Source organism: Balaenoptera physalus (genome assembly GCF_965194825.1).
Source record: "Balaenoptera physalus genome assembly, chromosome: 8".
Taxonomy (NCBI): domain Eukaryota; kingdom Metazoa; phylum Chordata; class Mammalia; order Artiodactyla; family Balaenopteridae; genus Balaenoptera; species Balaenoptera physalus.
In genome coordinates this window covers 75026353-75047696 of record NC_138887.1, presented here as the reverse complement: position 1 = coordinate 75047696, position 21344 = coordinate 75026353, and the positions used below count along the sequence as shown (strand labels likewise).

Sequence of the window (21344 nt, the reverse complement as noted above, 5' to 3'; positions counted from 1 at the left end):
CTTTGCTATACAGCGGAAATTAACATGACATTGTAAATCAACTATACTTCAATAATTTATTTTAAAAAGACAAGTATTATGGTAACCTTGAGGTGTCAGATGATGCTTAGCATTTTTAGCAGTAAAGAATTTTTAAATTAAGGTGTGTACATTGTTTTTATAGACATAATGCTATTGCCCATGTAATAGACTACAATATGCATGTGACTCTCACCTTATTGCAGTATTCACCTTATGGGGGTGGTCTGGAACTGACCCCACAAAATCTTCAAGCTATGCATGCCTTTATAGCAGGAGGGAAAAGAAAAATCAAATAATATTAGAAAGTGCACATCAGAATAATCAGTCTAGCTAATAAGCAACTGTTTTCTTTACCTTAAAGAATCTTTACCTACAAAGAATCTTTCTTTACCTACAAAGAATCTTTCCATCTGAAATGCCTACTTGTTTATGGGAGAAAGAGGCAAGTCCCTCTCTTTGTAGATCTCATCTGTACATAGTGTGCAGAGAGCGAGCGAGTGAGCCAGAGACCCCAGATCCAGACTCGGGCAGCTGACCCCTCTGGCTGCTCCCATGCTGGTCAGGGCACAGGTCATCTTTTTCGTATACTTTCTATTACTGAATAGGTTTCTCAAGAGAATAAGAGATGCATGGGAGTAATAAAATTCACATTTTAAATCCGCATGGTACTCCATGATCGTGCCAAAATATTTGAGATGAATGCAGAGTTTGACTGAATCTGTATGTCCCCTTTGGCTTATAAGTAACCTGCATGATACTTGACAATTAAAATATTCCAAGAGAGGCTTATGCCTGATATAAATATAACTTGGAGGCAAGGTGTTTTCATTTGGTTTGAGGATTTTCTCTAATTTTATAATATACTTAAACACTTGAAGAAATGTATCCCTCTTCTTCTATCCCTTTACCCCCCAAACTATTCAGGTGTGGGAGCTGCTCGGTCTGGGAACCTCACGTTTATGGTGGGAGGAGTCGAAGAAGAATTTGCTGCTGCCCAAGAGCTTCTGGGGTGCATGGGCTCCAATGTGGTGCATTGTGGAGCCGTCGGGACTGGGCAGGTAATGTTTGCACAGCAGTGACACTGACTTGATGATGTAGAATCAGCTAATGTTCATTTTTCTTTTCTGACCACAATTTGATTCCTCCTTACTCTGTTCAGTCTATGGATTCTTTGTTTGCTCAGATTTTCTTAAATTAATTTGAAATGAGTTAGTTTTCCATCATTCCTGTTGGAAGTAAGCAGAGATAAGCCAATAATTTAAAAAGACATCAAAAGTTCCATCATTTCAGACTTTGACATATTTATCCCAGTGACCACAGAAATTATCCTTAAAACGGCTTCTATATGAAGTGCTCGTGTTATCTGATTTGCTGTTATCTTCCCTCTAATTTTGTAACTGCTCGCCACAGCTCTATTTGTAGTACTGTCAGGTAGAAGTAACCTATGCACTTTAATCTTTTCCTTAAAAAACCAGATCATTTTCATTAAGAAATGTGTTATATCGATTCTCTAATCAGGTAGAGGTGAATGACTACAAGGAACTCTGAAATCAAACTGGTTGTCCCCCTCCCACCCAACACACACACTATCACTCACTCCTCTTCATGCTTTGTCCTGGTCACTGGTACCAGCTTTATCTTATTCAGGACTTTGGTATGATCTTAGATATATCTGTTGTCTCCATTCCCTTGTCCAGTCAGTCTCCAGGTTCTATTGATTTTTGCTTCAGTGGCTCTCATTGTTGGCTATCTTGTTCATTCCACTCATTACCTGGTTCAATCTTTCATTATCTCACACCTTGTTTACTGCTCACAGGGCCTAGTAGATCTCTGGATACCAGGTTTACCACTTTGCCAACATTGTAACCAAAACCAACTCCATCAAGATGCTTGTATCATCATAGGTTTCCCAGTTCTGACACTTTGCATAGATCCCTATTTCCTACCACGTCAAATTTGGACACTAGCTTCCGTAGCTCTTGAGCCAGTCTTAACTATCAAACTTCTCCTCATTCCTTAAAACCACTGCACTTGAGTCCATTTTCTTACTGTTCTCAGGAATATCTCATGCCCTTGTGTATTTATTTTTTTCCCTGCTCTCCTTCTTTCCCTCTCTCGCCTATTTAAATCCTGCCTGGCCTTCTGAGAGATGGTTTCAGGTTCTGCTTCCTCTCTGCACCTGCCCTCAGTGATCTGGTTTCTCTGAACTCCTACTGTCTCTGTCTTACAGTTTCTACCATACAGTTTACCACTTAGTTGTGTTTGCTTGTTCACTGCCTTTTCATTTGGTGTGTTACTCCTGTTTCCCCAGTTAGAATGTCAGCCTCATTCCTGAAGGAGCAGTTGTGCCACATCAATCAGTATTCCCTGTTGTGCTTGCGCCCATAGGAGTAGCTCAGTCGCCACACTGCAGAGCTCTTCCCTAGGGGAAGAGGACCCCCTCCCAGTCTGCTCTGGGATCTTGTGTTAGGCTCAGAGGGAGGCTTGCAGCACCAAGTGCCTTTCCTCCTTTGAAGGAATCAACAGTTGAATGCTCTTACTTTTAGAAACGTGGAATAGGGTGAAGAAATCTTCCTGTGAGTTATAGCTTGAAAATAAAGATATTTAATATGTACTCAATTTATTTTCAGGCTGCGAAGATCTGCAACAACTTGCTGTTAGCTATTAGTATGATTGGAACTGCTGAAGCTATGAATCTGGGAATCAGGTTTGTTGAACAGTACATTTTCATATACTAACAGTTTTTATGAGCTTTCCGTTTTGATTTTCTGATGTTGAAAACAAATGTTCATGAGAGATAAATCAGTTGATCCAGGAACATTTTGAAAGTATTTCATTATTGAACTTTAATAGACTTTGCTTATTGGATGACCAATAGGACCCTGGAGAGCATGAATGCTCTCTGCCATAAGCCATAAAATGTATTGTGCTTTATATTTGAAGTTACATTATCCTTTTTATATGGGAGCTCCATTTCTTCTATTGTGTCGAAATGCAAGAGACACTATTACTATAAAATTTAAACGATCTCTGGCAGTGTAGGACAAATTTGTATAAAATACAGTTTTAATGTATAGTGAATTCAGGTGTTATGCTACCATGTGACTGGTTTTATGTATCTATTTTAAATATAGTCCCCAAAATCTACACTAAAAGGGTTCTTGCTTGTTTATTCTCAGGATAAACTGGATGGCATTCATAAAGCTGCAACTCGTATGCATAACTCTTTTCATTTTAACTTCCCTAGGGTTCTGTTACTTTACATTAAGGATATATCTTTTCATTGAAATAAAATGGCATTCATACTTTGCTGAAAGGGATTCAGGAATTCAGTTTTTCCTACGATGGTGATCATCCTTTAGAATGCTTAAGGTTAATGTCTTAATTTTAGCCTTTAATCTTTTGGGTTAGGAATGCTACATATGATTAATCACCTAATTAATTTTTTGGATGTTTTGCATTTCATGAATATAATAAACATACATTTCTTACTTTAGAAAATGCTTAATGAGAAAGATGCTTTTACTGAGGTGTGTTCTTCACACGTCCCCAAACTGCCTGCCAAATATATCACAAATCAGAGTAGTGTTTCATACCATAGCTTTTGATGAAAGCAATAAAAAGAGCCAAAGTGCTTGAGATATTTTTTAAAACACAGTAATGGATTCACATTTCCTCTTAATTACCATATCAAGATGCTGTTGTTTTATTGAATTGCCCTTGTCTCAGATGTTAAACTGTCTTGACCTATTAAGTTGTCATGTTGTAATTGAGACAAAAGAGGAATTTGCTTTGCATCAGCGCTAATTGGTTTATCAATATCCTGTACCATTTACATTTTAAAATTGAATGTCTGTAAGATGGTAAGGCATATTTGTACAAAGCCTTAATAAAACTGGTGGTATATAAGAAGCTGTTCAGAGTGTTATGTCTGTATTGTAGCCAGTTTAGGCTATGGGTCACTTATCATAATTGAAAAACCGGTTACTAGTAACTTGTTTTTATGTAACTTGTTTTTATGTTCATCCTCTAGATTAATTTTATGGAGGAGGAAAATGTAAATTTCTGGAACCAAAATTGCATACAAAATTAATTGGTGTTGACAGTAGGATTAGAGCATTAGTATGCATTTGCATCTTTAGAATTTTATTTTCATTTTTCTGGATATAAATGAGTATATAATAAAAAAAGTAAAAGCCTAGGTTATACTATACTGAAATTTCCCTCTATATTGCCAGTTTATTTTATATTCTGCTTCTTACTTTAAACGTCACTGGATCAGAATGTTCCTTAGGCATCCTCTAGCATTCCTCAAATAATTTTCCTAGCAAAAGTCTTATTAGATGATCATTCTAAAATGAAGTTTTTATACAATAAGTGCTTATGGAAGTCTAACTCCAAAAGCCAGCTAATAAAGAATAGTATGAGAATCAGTTGAATCAAATGAATAAAATGTATACAATGAAATGTATACATTGGCTACTAGAGTAAGTTTATTATCAAAGAGAAAAGAAAGTGATAAAATTCCAAACAGCAATATTAAGAGCAGAAGCAATAAATAGATTTTCCCTTATTGTTGGCCTTGATCCACTATGGCAAAAACAATACTTAGAAATATGAAACTTTCAATGTTTAATTTTTCCAAAACTCTATGTATTACTGTTACTGATGTATATGTGTGTAAATGAAATATTTACACACACACACACACACACATATATATATATATGTCTGAACACAAAGCAGGAACTCATTGTTTTTACTTAACTGTTACAATAATTTGTAAGTTTGTGGTGCTCTACATTGTACTAATGAATTGCTTATTTTCATGACATTAGGATTTTATCGGTTTATCTTACAGAGATTCTCAGTGGTTTGAAAGTCCTAAAAATGATTGCTTCTGCTATTGTCTTTTCTCCATGGTTTACAGACATGGTTTAAAATGACAGGAATGTTCTCTAATAGAGTATAGAGAGCAGCCACGATTTATTGAGCACTGCAAGGTGAAAGAGAAAATTGGCATCAGCAAGCATAAATTCCCAAGTAGTAAATTCCCACAAAGTAGTATAGCATCAAAGTGGTTCAGCCACATTTATATTCTGTTAACTCTGAAGTAAAAATTTTTTTAGAGAATTAATGTCAACATTTACAAATTGAGTTACCTATTCCTATGAAGTGATCGTTTCTGATTAATTTCATTCTCATAAGTCAGTGTCTTTTCTTGAGCACTGACGTTTCCCTTTTTTTAAATAGAAGAATAAAACCTTATAGTTTTAAACTCCTGTTGACCCTATGATCTTTTACAATGAGTGTTTATGGATGTTAGTGAGATTTTTAAATGCTATAAAAAAGTAAAGCATAAAAAATATTGGTATATAACATATTTGGAAATTCTTTTTTACTAGACCTTTCTGCCTTCTAATTGGGATCTATTTAGGACTCAGAACATAGTTTTATGGTACTGAAAGGGCCTTACTTGCGTTAGGGTTTTTTTTTTAATTGAACCATCTTTTTCCCTTTATTTATTTATTTATTTATTTATTTATTTATTTATTTATTTATTTATTTATTATTTATGGCTGTGTTGGGTCTTCGTTTCTGTGCGAGGGCTTTCTTTAGTTGCGGCAAGTGCAGGCCAGTCTTCATCGCGGTGCGTGGCCTCTCACTATCACGGCCTCTCTTGTTGCGGAGCACAGGCTCCAGACGCGCAGGCTCAGTAGTTGTGGCTCACGGGCCCAGTTGCTCCGTGGCATGTGGGATCTTCCCAGACCAGGGCTCGAACCCGTGTCCCCTGCATTGGCAGGCGGATTCTCAACCACTGCACCACCAGGGAAGCCCCGTTAGAGAGGTTTTATTCCCGTGCACCACATATGAATAACATTGGTAATGTGAGTTTTGTTTTTTTTTGTTTTCATTTTTGTTCTGCCGGAAATTATGTTTTTTGTTTGGTTTGCTTTTTTTTTTCAATATGGGTGGTATAACAAGTTATTTGCATTGCCAACAGGGCCCAGGCCCCTCTAGCAATAGCCATATTGTCTCCTTCTACCAAAAGAAGCTTAAAACAGTCAAACTTCTGGAAGGCCGTTCAAGATGAGAACTTTCCCACAAGCATAATTTTAGCTTCCTGGTTACTTCCCTAAGAAGGTGTTGTCGTTTCATTTAGGTGATGACTGAAACCTCTTAGTTGTATACCCTGATAGATATAACATATGGCAAAAGGTTTGTAATAAAGGTTTGGCCAAATTTCTTATTAAACTGATAGGATGCCATCATGTTGGCTGATTAAGTGACTACCCATATGACCCAGTGAGACTCAGGGCAGTGAGTGTGGGTGTCTCTTGATGACCACATCCCAGCTCTGCCACAGACTTAAGCTTTTCTCATCTGTAAAATGACAAAAATAATAGTATCTATCCACAGTAGCAGTAGTATCTGTTGTGAAGAGTAAATTAAGTCATCTATGTAAATCTTTTAAAACAGTGCCTGATACATAGTAGGTGCTCAATACATGGTAGTTATTGATGTGATGGTGGTGGTGGTTTGTATTTGAATTGAATTGTACGTTAATGTTTTTTTCTTTATAACACTTCTCACTGGCTAACATTATATATTTATTTGTTTATTGTCTGTCTTCCCAACTAGAATACAGGCTCTATGAGCTTTGTCTGCTCACCACTGTATCTTTTTTTTTTTTTTAATAAATAAATTTATTTATTTATTTTTGGCTGCATTGGGTCTTCTTCTTTGCTGCACGTGGGCTTTCTCTAGTTGTGGAGAACGGGGGCTACTCTTCGTTGAGGTGTTTAGGCTTCTCACTGTGGTGGCTTCTCGTGTTGCGGAGCACAGGCTCTAGGTGTGCGGGCTTCAGTAGTTGTGGCACGCTGGCTCAGTAGTTGTGGCTCGCGGGCTCTAGAGCGCAGGCTCAGTAGTTGTGGTGCATGGGCTTAGTTGCTCTGCGGCATGTGGGATCTTCCCGGACCAGGTCTCGAACCCATGTCCCCTGCATTGGCAGGCGGATTCTTAACCACTGCGCCACCAGGGAAGTCCCTCACCACTGTATCTTAAGAACATCCCTGGCACGTAGTAGGCACTCAATGAAGATTTGTCAAACGAATGAGGTGGGAGCCGGGGGGCTCTTCCCCTGCCTCAGGTAAACGTTACTGGGCGGTGTCTTAACTGGCCCACTGCTGGAGGGCAGGCACAGCCTCTTCTTAGATGGCAGGTCTGCATAAACATTGGTGAATAACGGAATGATTGATTTAAGTTGACATAGTCTTAGATGTTTCATTTCCAGATCGGTTCCTGTGATACAGACATCTCAGTTTAGGGACATTGTTTGCTTTGTTCTTACATAAAACCAGACAGTATAGATACTTACAGAGACTATAAAGTGAACAAACTTTTTTGGCCCTTAAAAGCCTTGGTTACAGTGAAGGCAAACACTTGGCTTCTCTTTAATTTTTCTTATAGTTTATGCATCATTTTTACTTCTCCCAAAAGTTCATTTAAAATTCTTGTGTTTTAAAGGTGAGTAGATTTGACACAGTGACGTTTATTTGAATTGCATTATATATGCGGTCAGAGCAATGAATTCATTCTGTTTATATCAGAGAACATTCCAGCAATTGTAAAGCCACATGCATGCATGCATGCGCACACTCTCGAACCACATCCAGTGGCAAGTTATTATGGGGACTGACAGACTGTCATCCTTTTGATGGCTTGAGCTGTATATCTCCTGAACAGCAATGGGGCTCTTATGCAGAAAGTATCATATGTTCCCAGCCAATTTACAGGGAAACAGCAATAACATTTTATCATGGTTGAGAGCCCAGTAGCTGCTTCCTATTAAACTTGCCCTTTCAGATACCTGTCTTGGATTAATTTGTTGATTTCAAATGAAACTCAGTCTTCTCCAGTGAAGCATGACGTTCTAGGATAGACTCCCTGAATGACAATTACTGTGTATTCTAGCTGGTTTCAGACCATTACAAGCCTTGGGCACAGTGGAAGACAGAGGACTTCAGTAACTGATTTTAATATCATGTCTAATTTTAACTGTCAGTTATATATATGCCAGGGAAAGAATCCTGAGAAAGATGAAATGCAAAACACTTCTAACTTGCTCTTTTTAATGATACACTTTGCTGTTGGGGGGTTGGGGAGGACTGGAGAGGGAGTAGCCATCTCCTAAAGAGAATCAGCATGGTGGGGAAGCGTCAGATTTGAAAAGTGAGCACATAACAACTGCCACCTCATTTTTGTGTGTGCCCCTCAGGATGCTTCTAAATAGTAATGTGTTCACCAAAAAGGGTTCCATAAATCAGCCCCAGTATTTTTCCTTGAACATTCAAGAAAAATGAAATGTAGGGTTTTACAAAGGATAATAAGCTTTGCTCCCATTTTGGTATTATAGACAGAGTATGAAGTTCTTTAGCAATGAAGAGTGTTGTGAGGCACTGTTGAGTCTAACCTGGTAGGTTATAAGGAGGGGGAGTATCTCTGCTTCTTTGAATGTGATGAGCCATTTTAAAAGAAAATCTAAATTAGGAAGCCTGAATTATATTCCAAATGGAAGGTTAAGACAGTGTTTTGGGGTCTTTAAAAATATCCCCTGCTCATAGAGCACATTAGACATATACATTCTTGCATATCTGTGCTTAGACAATATATCTGCAGTTATAGCAGATTAACTAGTTGTTCATTTGTGATTTTACTTTTCACAATTTTTCCCTAAGTGCATTGGCTTTATCTTTTCCTACGTCATCTGTTACCGTAGCATCCTGATAGCCTAATTATATTTGAAAGGGGAAAGGAAGCATCAGTAGCAAATTATACGTGTAACAAACTTGGATCTTTATAAAAGAATGAATGAAACCATCAGGTTTCTTTCCAGCAGTGTACAATTGAACAGAATATATGACATCTGATTTAGATGGAATCTTTATCTGTTATAATCTTTAGTAAAAACTGCTCATTATAACACAGGCTACCATGTGAGTTCATCTTCATGGCATGCCATATAGTATTCCTTGAACCACAGCTGCTCCTTGAAAGCCTGATTACATAACATTTGTATTATGTGGTAAGTCCGTACACATCCTGGCTGTTAGCCCTAGACCCTGCTCGAGCATTGGAAAAAGGTTTTACTGGTCATTATATTCTGATCTGGAAATAGACAGACAATTTTGAACACACAAGTAATAAGCAGCACCCCAAAATGCACAGTTCATTTAATATTTACATGGGTCTCTGTTTAATCTTTTTTTTTAATTCTGGAAGGGATTGGTTTTAAGAAAAAGCAGAAAGTTTTATTTGAAGCTTGATTCAAAGATACATAGCAAAACTGTGCTTCCCAGGCTGCACTAAGATACTTGGAATAAAGTAATAGAGCATTTTAATTCTACTTTTTTTCTGGGTCCACACTGAACAGCCGTTTATGCCATCAGCTCAGTGATAGAACAAATGATGTTTCCGCTTGGGCAAGCTTTGTTTTATCAGGATCAGTAACCTTATCAGCAGTTGACCCAGAACTATAATGCATGTCTCTGAATAGATAGCATATGTCACAACTCTGTGCAGACTTGCTTCATAAGCAAGAATGTCTAATGAAGATTTAATAAATAAGGAAAAGTTTACAGCAAGAAATGTCTTCTTTTATAATGATAACTTCCCTTAAGCTCGTTTTACTGCTCGTGGCTCATCTCTTGCATCTATTCTCTCATAAGAGCTAAAGGAATAAACATACATATAAATGCATCCACATGGACTCCCATGGTACATAATTTAACTGTCAATATTTCTTTCTGAAATACATCACTTGTGAGTAAAGACTGTAGAATTTAGATGATCATCTTGGCTTAAGGTTCTTATGCGACACATAAATGCAATAATGTCCAGAAGACTAGAAAACCCATGTGTGTGATAAACCAACAATACTTTTATGCAGTCGTATGTTATTTCTTAAAAGCAAGGTAGTGCAGAAGGTTTTCTCTCAGTGCAGAATGTCCTGGCTCAGAAATGTTTAATCACTAGCTTTTAATACCCTATAATTTAAGATTGGATTCTTCACCCTCATCAGGCTGCTTAGATATTTGAAGACATGTCATAAATGGAGAGAGAAGGTGGAGCATCCTCACACGTAAATAAGTCATGCATGGCTTGTACATCTTGACATTTAACACTTCTTTTCTTTGACCTTCTTTGACAGGTTAGGGCTTGACCCAAAACTCTTGGCTAAAATCCTAAACATGAGCTCAGGACGATGTTGGTCAAGTGACACCTATAATCCTGTACCTGGAGTGATGGATGGAGTTCCCTCGGCTAATAACTATCAGGGTGGATTCGGAACAACACTCATGGCTAAGGTATGGTAAATGCAGAGACTACCCAAGAGAGCGGGGGGAAATGTTTAGTCTCATTCTTCTCCTTCCCTCCCTTCTCTCTCTCCCCCCACCTCACCCCACTCCCACTTCTCTCCTCTCGTAACAAAGCATACGTCTATCCTAGAAGGCAAGGTTACTAAAATAGTGACCCAGTCACTGGAAATTATTTAAAACTTAGCTTGGATAAAAACCTTTTATCTTGTTCACTTTTAATCCTGGCCTTTCAGATGAGAAGAATAGGCTGGGATTTTTCTTTTGTGCTTGGGTTTGTTTGTAATGTGAGCCGGTAAAATGTTGTTCTTCATCATAAATTTACATTAATTTACCAAGCCCTTAGAATGAAAGCAGTAACAAGCATTTTCTGACGGTTAATAATATAATGACATTGGATATACATGTCACAAAAGAAGAGAGGACCTTTCGCATGATGCTAGATTTCTAAATACATCTTACTACTTTAAGGATATATATATATATATTTATGTATAAAGTCATTTGAAAAGCAAATTGTTGGCCTCCTCTCATTTGCGATCTCAACGTTAGAAAATACTTTTTAGACAAACAGACTTTCAGATTCCTGTGTAGCGCTTGTTCCCTACCCCACTCCCCACACCCCTGCCATTTACTTTTTGACAAAAGTAACACTATGTACAGTTGTATACCGTATTCAGCTTACTCTCCTTCATTTCCCATGATGTTTCGTCCGTTCTACTTCTCGACTGTGCCTTGAATTCACCCACTTGCCCTCTCTACCACTACCAGTACCTTGGCTGAACCTTGTTTAGATTCTACCACATCTGCCCTTAACTGATCTCCTTGCCTTTCATTCTCATCATCTTCTCCAGTTCATTTTCTGTGGTTAAGAGTGGACTTCCTAAAATGTAAAAACCTGATTATGTCATCTCTCCTATTAAGTCTCTTTCATGGTTTCCAGTTACTTGTAGATTAAAGGCCATCTCTGCACATTGTCTTAAAGGCCTTTGCTCTCCTCACCAGCTCATTTCTGCCTTCCTACCCCCTCCTTTGCTTCAGCCACACCAAACTCGTTTCGGCCTCTTGTTCCCTCTCCCTGGCAGCCCTCCACGCCCGCTCTTCCCTCAGCCTGCCTCATTCTTCCTTGCCTCTCCAGCCGGGCCCCTGGCACATGGTTGGCTCACTTTAAATATTTATTGGATGAAGCAATGTTTGAAACTATGTTTCTTATTTTGTAGTTTTATTTCTCCTCGTGTTTCATTTAAGAAAATATTTATTTTAATGCCAATCTGTACCTTATATTTAGGTTTGCATATCCTCCACACAGGCTTTTATAGTTGTGCTGTGTTGCCTCTTGTTGGAAACAGAAAGTAGCTCCTTAAGTGGATTGTTTTCACAAAGCTGCAGGGTCGTTTATTAGGGCACACAGAAGAGTGAAAGAATCGCGTTTATGCCCAGTTTGCTTTATGTACATGTATGAAGTGGGTTGTGACCTGTTAGCTTATTTGGTTCCTAAAATGCTGCTTATGGCTCCAACAGAGGAAGCAGCTAAGAAGTAACCTGTAAGCAGTGCTGGCTTTATTTGGGGACTCTCTTCTACGTCACACCTTTACTTCCATCATTTTCTCCAGTGTCCCTGCCCAGGAAGAATCTGCTCCTGTTGAGGACCCTTAAAATTATTTTCTTGGTAATAAAAGATAGCATAAGACAGCACAGTAGTAAAACATACGGACATTCCTGTTCTCTTTTGCTCTTTGTAAGTTGTCATTTCCCTTATAAAGAGCAAGATTTCTGAATTTTGCTTAAAATGAAAGCATTTAGAAAGGAACTTTTAAAAAACGCTTTTATCACCTCAGATAGCTGTTAGCAAAACCCACCATAACTAATTAGACTTGTGTAGAGAAATTGATAGAGATTAAAGAAGTCCCCATCAGTGCCACATTGATTAAAGCAATCATACCTGCTTGGGCAGATCAGGCCTTTACTTACTAGGAGATATTTTGCTCAACTGCCATTAGATCTCATTGTGTTGGGGGAGATGATGTTAATGTGTCCTTGAAGTAGAGGCTTGTACATTTATTTCTAGGTCTTAACATCATAAAATTCTAATATATTTTATGTATATAATCAGAACATAATCAATACAAAAACTAGATCATTCTTCTAAACCCCCCAACCTAGAAGTCTGTTTCTGAAGGCCACTAAGGAACAAATTATGGAAAATTATGACCACTCTTATTACTCACCCAGCGTACCTGTGTCCTTGTAATATGTAACGATTTGGTCCTCCATTAATTTGTTGAAACCTTTTGCAATTGTTTTATATTTTCTTCCTGAACCACCCACTGAGCTCATGAATTCATAAATATTTGTATTTGATTAGTGAAGTGGGGTGTTTGTTTATTTTAAATTATATGTTACAAGCTTCAAAGGATACCTTCTTTTCTAACATTTCAGGATTGACAAGCCACTTAGGATTTTATAGACTAAATCACCTTTCTCTTTTTAGAATGTCAACCCTTTAAGGTAGCAGCCACCAAAGCTATTTTAGCTTCCCCTTTTTGGTTTTATTAGCTCTTATTTGGGATATTTACTTGCCCCTTTGAAAACCTCTAATAGCCTTTTCTTCTCAATAGTGTTGTCTTCTCCTCGATATGTTGTGTTTACTCTAAGTTCTTATATTCTAGTTATACTACTAGGTTAAAAATTACAGGCAGTCTTTCTATGTAGATTTTCTGTCGTTTTTAAATAAATGCATCTTGCAGATGTGCAGCAAAATGATGTTGACAAAAGAGGCTTATCTTCTTGTCTGGGTATAAGCAATAATGTAGCTGTCCACATTTGTGAAGTGTGTGGGTAATAATTAAACTTGCTTTTTAGTGGAAGCTATAGAAGACTTTAAGGTTAAGTAGATTTTCCAAATCTGTGGGTTTACATGTGGAAATTATACAAGTAAGCACAAAATACTCTTAACACCTATAGCATCATAGATATCCAAGAGGCTAGAGATTTAATCCATTCTTTAAACTTTGCTTATTTTTTCCTTGAATCATTTCTTTCTTTGAGTGGATGGTATCAATAACTGCTCCATTATCAAGGGTGTTCCTCAAAGAATACAAATAGTCCTCTTCTTGCTTCTTGTCTTCCTCTTTCATTGCTTGTTGGCTTTTCCATTGATGGAGGAAATGAAGATGGTAATGGTAAGAAGGAAGTCTTGGTTTTGCCACTTGTTTGCAGCACTTATTTAATCACAAATAAAATGAAATGTGGGGAATATTGTTTCAGTTAACCATGCCTTCATTGTCTTCCATCTACCCCCAGATATCTCAAGGTTGGACAAGATTCCATTCTTATAGTAGAGGATACCATTAACTACAGTTTAACTATAAAAGATTTATAATGTTAACTTTTGTCTATTTTTAAACAACCATAAGTTTTCCAAAACTCTCTGAATGAAACGTTAGCTCTCAGAAATGTTAAAGTGTTGTTGTGAAGCTGATTGTCTGTTGCACTTGAAAGAAAATCCAACTTCCTCTCCAGACATCATAAAGCTTCCGTGTTCCACCTCTGCCCATCCCCAGTCTCGTTTCCCTCCCCAGCCCCTTGCTTACTCTAGTTCAGTCTCATTGGCCTTCTTACTGTTTCTTGAGCATCCAAGCCATGCCCCCCCAACCAGGGGGCCTTTCCCTTGCTCTTCCACCTGCCTGAAACTCTCTTCCCCCAGCTCTCCAAAGAACTCAGTGCCCCCTCACATTCAGATCTTCGGTCAAGTGTCTTTGCCTCGGGAGGTCTTCCCATCGATCAGAACTCTCAGAACTCTCTTCCTTCCACCCCACCCCTTGCTATGTATGACTTTCTGACCTCTTACCCTGCTTTATTTTTCTTCAGAGCACTTGTCATTGTCTGGAAGTTTAGTATTTGTTTTACTGTCTGTCTTCCACACTGGATAGTGAGTTCCTGAGAACAGTGACTTGGTTTTATTATCATGACTGCATATCACCAGGACTTAGAACAGTGCCCAGCATACAGCAGTTGTTAAATATGTGTTGACTAAGAGATTGAATGGATATTTTCATCACTGATAATTTCATCATGCTTAATTTCATAATGGGGTTTGTCTTAGGCTTACAGGCTTCTGTAGATTTGAAAAAGCATTTCTCTGTGTGATCTCACCTGGATAGGAACACCTGGCCGAAGTCAAAACAAAACAAATAGGTTTTGTGGAGGAGTGGAGAGGCCACTCAGAAATCAAGGTTTCTCTCTGGAGCAGTTTTGCAGCTCTAAGAAAGCACATATAAAATATATATATAACTTAACATCACGCTCGTAAGTATCTTATTTTTTCAGGCTTCATTTTTTCTTCTTTGAAACCCAAGCATTAGGAGCCACAGTCCTGAAGTGAGCCTTAACTACCAACCTCAATGTATCCCCTCCGCCCTTGTTTGATTTAGGATCTGGGATTAGCACAAGACTCTGCTACCAGCACGAAGAGCCCAATCCTTCTGGGCAGTCAGGCCCATCAGATCTACAGGATTATGTGTGCGAAGGGCTACTCCAAAAAAGACTTCTCATCCGTGTTCCAGTTTCTACGAGAGGAGGAGACATTCTGAGTTTGCCCTTTGGCTGTGGACACTGTTGGGAACCAAACTCTATCTTGGAGCCTCTTATAGCTCACTCCACAAGTAAATGGGCTGAATCAAAGGTCACCTGTCTGCTTTTGTTTGTCTAGTTCACAATAAACCCTGGGATTTTTCACCCATTTTTAACTGCTTATTCTTTTTATCTATTTAGCAAACACATATTATCTGACTTTTTTTTTTTCTGCAAGCCACTGATGGTCTCTGCTAGTAGCTAGCTGATTGACCTTTTTCAAAAGTGTGATTCCTGAGCACCATTAGCTAAAACATTGCCTACTTCAATCAGGATATTATTTACTCCACTTTACAAATAAAACCAAATTTTTTTTCCACAGGATAAAACCTATCCTGGAGGAAAGAAAAGAAATCGGTGTGAGGAAAAGAGTTAGAGAAGGGGGAAGTATAGTGAATTACTCCCTGTGTCCCTCAGAAAGTTTGTCCTGTTAACCCAGTGGTGGTATTCTTGCATTCTGAGGTCACCAGTTTATTTTCCAGGACTTGATAAAGCAAGAGAACTCCTTGCTGCATGCTGTGGAATTTGGACTCTGTTACATTACCTTGGTGTGCCCCTCTTGTAACAACTCCCAATACTCAGCAAACTTATTTTTTATATTTTTGCTTCCTTGTACATTCTTACTACATATTTTTTGACTTCAAAAGAATGACATCTTTAGAACTGTTTCAGAGCCTACGATGATATGTGCTTTAGATAATTATTATATTATCCTAAATATAACCATATTATTTTGAATTCAAATAAATTTCTATGCTGATAATACTTTCTTGGAGTTTTTGGTGTCTTCCTAACCATTTGGTGAACAGTCAAATAATCTGACAAACGGGTGCTGCAGACTAATGGGGAAAGGATGAGAAGAAAGGGAAGGGAGAGGAGGTCAAGAGGAACTGAGTGTGAACTGACCAGTGGCCAGCCCTCATCCTGCTGCTCTGCCTGCATCCTTAACAAGAATTTGTTTGAGTGTTTTCTGGGTTGTGGGTGCTGTAGGAATTTGGCCTGCAATAAATGAAATATGTCCCAGTAGGGAGCATAGTTGCCACTTTCCCCACCACAGCCCCTAGAAATACTTCAGGCGATAGGCCTAGATACCAGATTTAGCAGAAGGACTGCTACGTCCATCATTTTCCTGGTGATCAAAAATTCCAGGCATTATTATAAGTGCTGGGGCTGCAGTGATAAGCAAAACAGATAAAATCCTGCCCTTGTAGACCATAAATTCTGGTATCTCGTATGTGTGTATGTGAGGAGGTGTGACACAAGAAATAAATGTTTAATGTGTATGTCAGGTGATAATAAGGACTAAAAGGAGACATAAAGCAGGGTAAGGGAGATGGATGGGGAGTCCTGGGGTATTTTATTAGGGTGGTAAGGGAAGTTATCTTTGTAAGGTGGCATTTGAGCAGAGATAGGAAGGAAGTGAGGGAACAAGCCATGTAGATACCTGGGGAAAGAACATTGTAGGCATAGGGAACAGAAAGTACAAAGGCACTGAGGTAGGATAACACCAGATATGAGGACTAACGAGGCTGTAAGTGAAGTGTCATAAAATGAGGGAGGCCATGTTAGGATGTTGGCTTTTATTCTGAGTGAAACAGGCAGTGTGTCAGTTACCAAAAACAAAAGCTAACTGATACACTGCCACCCCCAAGTTTGGTGGTTTAAAATGACAAACGTTTGTTATTTTTCAAGATTCTCAAGGTGGGCTATGTTATTCATCTGACTGGGCTAACTCATGTGGAGCTGGGGGGTCTAGTTTGGCCTCACTCAGCAGGGACAGCTGGAATGGTTGGGGCTTCTGTCCACATGGTCACCCATCCTTCAGGAAGCTAACCCAAGTTTGCTGACCTGGTGACAGAAGGTTCCCAGCAGCAACATAGGACAAGACCAAATGAACAAGCGGCTTTTAAGCCTCTGCTTGCTTTATGGCTGTATTGTCCCATTGGTCAAAGTAAGTCACCTAGCCAAGCCCAGAGTTAGCATGGGATGGGGACTACGTTAAGAGTGTGGACAGAGAGGGGCAGTAGGGGGGCCATTTTGCAAACACCGTAATATCACAGCCAGCCCATGGAAGATTTTGTTCAGAGGATTGATGTGCTCTGAGCTACTTTTTAGAGGGATCACTCTGGCTGTGGTGTGGAGAATAGACCCTGGGGCAAGGGTGGAAGCAAGGAGGCCAGGTAGGAGGCAGTTATAATAATCTAGGTGAGACGTGATGGTGACTGGGACCAGAATGATAAAGATGGGGGAGGCAAGAAGTCGTCAGATTCTGAACATAAAAGATAGAGCCACTAACTGATGGATGGGGAGAGAGAGAAAAGGAGGAGTCAAGGATGACTCCAAGGTTAGTGGAGAAGGTGGAAGAAAGGAGTGACCATCTTCTGTGAGAGCAAGATTGTAGGAGAAGAATTGAGGGAGGATTGGGGGAGGTATAGGAGAAAAAAATCAGGCGTTTATTTGAGGTGCCTAATAGACATGTGAGTAGAGAAAAACAGGTCCAAGGACCAAGCCCTGTGTTACTCTAGCTCTTAATGGTTGGGAACATGAGGCAGAACCAGCAGATGAGACTCAGTGACCAGTTAGGTAGGTAAAAAAATGGGAACAGTGTCCTAGAAGCCAAATTAAGACACTCTTTAAGGAGAGAATGCAAATTTGTATCAAAAGCTACTGATAAGTTGAGTAATATAAGGGCTGAGAATTAGTCATTTGGATTTGGTGAAATAGAAGTTGTTGACTCTGACAGGTGCTTTGGTGGAGTGTTAGAAATGAGATTGGGAATGGGAGGAGAGAAATTGGAAGAAGTGAAGAGAGACAAATTTCAAGTTTTGCTGTAAAAAAAAACAGACAAATGGGATAGATACTGGTAGGGAACCTGGGGTCAAGGGAAGTTTAATTATATTTTTAGTATGGGAGATGTTATGGGGTTATGCTGATGGAGGTGGAATGATCACATAGAGGGAAAAAGTAATGATGCACAAGAGGATACTTGGTAAGTGGGATCTTTGAGTAGTTGAGAGAGGAAGGGTAGAAGCATGGATGGAGCTTTAAAAACTAAAACCCAGCACAGACATCATGTGTCAAGCTGTCAGCATCTTATACGAAGGATAGAGTAGTATTGTAATTAATTATACAGTTTTTCAACAGAGAATAATAAATTTTAGTGCTGGAAAGTACTTTACTGACCTCTAAGCCTTACCCCTGTAAGTCACCCTCCTGACCATTAGTTTTCTCATCTATAAAGTTATCATAAACAGTGTAGCCTAATATTAAGTGCTCTTTTGGAAACTTGAAACAAAACATGAGTCAAAGACAATCACAGGTGTTGGCAAGCATGTGGAGAAAGTGGAACCCTCATACATTGATGCCAGGAATGTAAAACGGTGCATCCACTTTGGAAAATAGTTTGGCAGTTCGTCGAAAGGTTAAACATGGAGTTACCATATGATCCAGCAGTCCTGCTCCTAGAAAGTGCTCAAGAAAAATGAAAATATACATCTGCACAAAAACTTGTACATGAATGTTTATAGCAGCATTATTCAAAATAGCCAAAAAGTGGAAACCAATCCAAACATCCCTCAACTGACGATTGCATAAACAAACCGTGGTATATCCATACAATGGAAAGTTGGCCATAAAAAGGAATGAAGGGACTTCCCTGGTGGCGCAGTGGTTAAGAATCCGCCTGCCAGTGCAGGGGACACAGGTTCGAGCCCTGGTCTGGGAAGATCCCACATGCCGCGGAGCAACTAAGCCCATGCGCCACAACTACTAAGCCCGCGTGCCACAACTACTGAAGCCCGCTAGCCTAGAGCCCATGCTCCTCAACAAGAGAAGCCACCACAATGAGAAGCCCATACACTGCAACGAAGAGTAGCCCCCGCTCACCACAACTAGAGAAAGCCCGCGCTCAGCAACAAAGGCCCAACGCAGCCAAAAATAAAATAAATAGATAAATAAATAAATCTGTTGAAGTACTGATACATGCTACAACATGGATCAACTGTGAAAACAGATGCCAAGTGAAAGAAGCCAGTCACAAAAGGCCACACACAGTGATTCTATATAAACTGTCGGGAAAAGGCGAATCTGCAGGGACAAAGTAGATTAGTGGTTTCCAGGGACTAGGGGAGAGGGGGAAATGTAAGTGACTGCTACTAGGTATGGGGTTTCTGGGGTGATGAAAATGTTCTGGAATTAGTAGTGATGGTTGCACAACTTAGCGAATGCATTGAAAACCACGCAATTGTACACTTTAAATGGTGAGTTTTATGGTGTGTGAAATAACTGTGAAAAAGAAAAGCTAAGGAAAAGTCATGAGTTAAGATCCTTCTCTATTGATAAGTGGTTCTCAACCAGGTTTTGCCCTGGGTGACACAGCAATGTCTGGAGACATTGGGGGAGGGGATTCTACTGGCATCTAGTGGGTAGAAGCCAGGGATGCAGCTAAACATTCTACAGTGCACATGACAGGCCCCCTCAATCAGAATAATCCTGCCCCAGATGTCAATAACAGGGAGTTTGAGAAACCTTGCTCGGGTGTATATTCCACAAGTATCTCAAACTCAGTGTATCAGAACCCAAGCTCTGCATCCTCCCCAGCAGACCTGCTTCTCCTGGTCCCTGTCCCATCCAGGTTCCCAGGAGCCATCCCTGACTCCGCTCTCTCCTCCACCCGCTCTCCAAAGCGAATTCTAAATCTCTGGTGCCTACTTCACACCCTCATGGATTCCTGTCTAGAATACTTCTGTCTCTTTGTTGTTGCTTCTCTTTTTTTCCTAAGAGCTGCGCTGAGGTATAGTTTTACATACAGTAAAATTTGCTTGTTTTAAATGTATGATTTAGTGACTTTCAGTCATCACCACAATCCAGTTTTCCATCACTGCCACCCGCCTCCCTGAAAAGTCTCATTTAGTCACTCGCATTCTCTCCCTCCCCCAACCCCGAAGCTACAGGCAACCACTGATCTTTCTGCCTCTGTAGATTCGCAGCTGCTTCTTGGGCACCAATCTGGTTCTTCCGCAATTCATTTTTCACCCCACTGCAAGGGAAGTGGAAGGCTGAAATTCACCTGCATGAAACTGTTTAGCCTTGGGTGCAGTGTGAACCCCTCAGTTTCATGCTCTGGCTCCTATTTTACTTCACCAACGCTGTCGCCCTTTGCTTCCTCTATGGTACCCTGTGGGCAACAGGTTGTGAATCACAGCACTTGCCATTTCCCAAGCATGCCATGCTTCTCACACCTCAGGACCTTTGCACGTGCTGCTTCCTTCACCTGAAATGCCCTTCTCCTCCACTCCTGGCCGACTGGCTCCGGCACCATATCATCTGAAAGGCCTTCTTCGGCCACCTCAGGCTGAGTCACTTCCCCTGTGTTTCCATAGCTCTTTGTTGATACAGCCTGCATCATAGGACTTCTTACGTTATGTTTGCATTATGTTCATCTGTCTTCTACAACAGGCTGTGAGCTCTTTGAGGGCACGGAATGTGTCTTATTCAGCTTTGAGCCCCTCCTGTTGAGGACAGCACCTGGCATTGAACAAGAGCTCAATAAACGACCAAGTGAGTGGAAGCGGCGGCATTGCATTTGTGTTAGGTCAACTACAAACTGCGTGAGCTTTTCCCTGAAAGATTCTTCCTTAGCAGATCAAGTTTATTTTCCTTTGGGTTATAAATGATGCAGTTTGCTAGACACAGAAGTCTTGCAGAGTGTGGATCTTTTACAAAGGTTTCTTAGTCAAAAGGTTAGCTTATGCTGTTTGAAGAAACTTATGGGGTGAAAATATGCATTTTTGATAGCAAGCTGTAGTCTCATGTTTTTATGTACTTTAAACGTCAACTTGCTTGCAGATAAAGCACACATCTTCCCCTTTAAGGAGCACAGCAGTTCCGAATGGGATCTTTTATACCGTGCTGCCTAGGCCTTGAGGCATAAGGTAAATTTCATAATAACACAAGTTTGATTTATTCAAGGGGTTCTGTGAATAGTTAGGTGTTTGAGAGACTCTTTTGCTGTCCTAGTGATCTGACACCATGTTGATGGAGCATATGCTTAGGCACAGCTGGGTCCATATTTAAGTGAACCCCAAATGGTTTGGGTCTACTCTTTGGCCATTCTTCTCATTGCAGGGTTTTTTTTTTTTTTTTTTCACGCACTTACCACATTTATTTCATATGTAACCTTTCAGGAATGTAGATCAGTGGTCAGAAGTTGCGAAACTTTATTTTTTTTTTTTTTAACATCTTTATTGAAGTATAATTGCCTTACAATGGTGTGTTAGCTTCTGCTTTATAACAAAGTGAATCAGTTATACACAT

The 21344-nt window shown here is 39.6% G+C and overlaps 1 protein-coding gene across 4 annotated transcripts in view; it reads left to right on the top strand.

Annotated features, from left to right (window-relative positions):
* Positions 1–15794, top strand: part of HIBADH (3-hydroxyisobutyrate dehydrogenase) — a 105589-nt gene extending 89795 nt beyond the window's left edge. For 2 of the 4 annotated variants that reach the window (XM_082472072.1, XM_082472074.1), the window contains exons 5-8: positions 946–1079; positions 2652–2728; positions 10232–10388; positions 14831–15794. In XM_082472072.1, coding sequence (XP_082328198.1) covers positions 946–1079; positions 2652–2728; positions 10232–10388; positions 14831–14989 — 527 coding nt within the window. In that variant the 3' untranslated portion in view covers positions 14990–15794. Of the gene's footprint in view, positions 1–945; positions 1080–2651; positions 2729–10231; positions 10389–14502; positions 14781–14830 lie in introns of those variants that run through there. The other 2 variants (XM_082472073.1, XM_082472075.1) reach the window with 2 other exon arrangements.
* The last annotated feature ends 5550 nt before the right edge of the window (positions 15795–21344 follow it).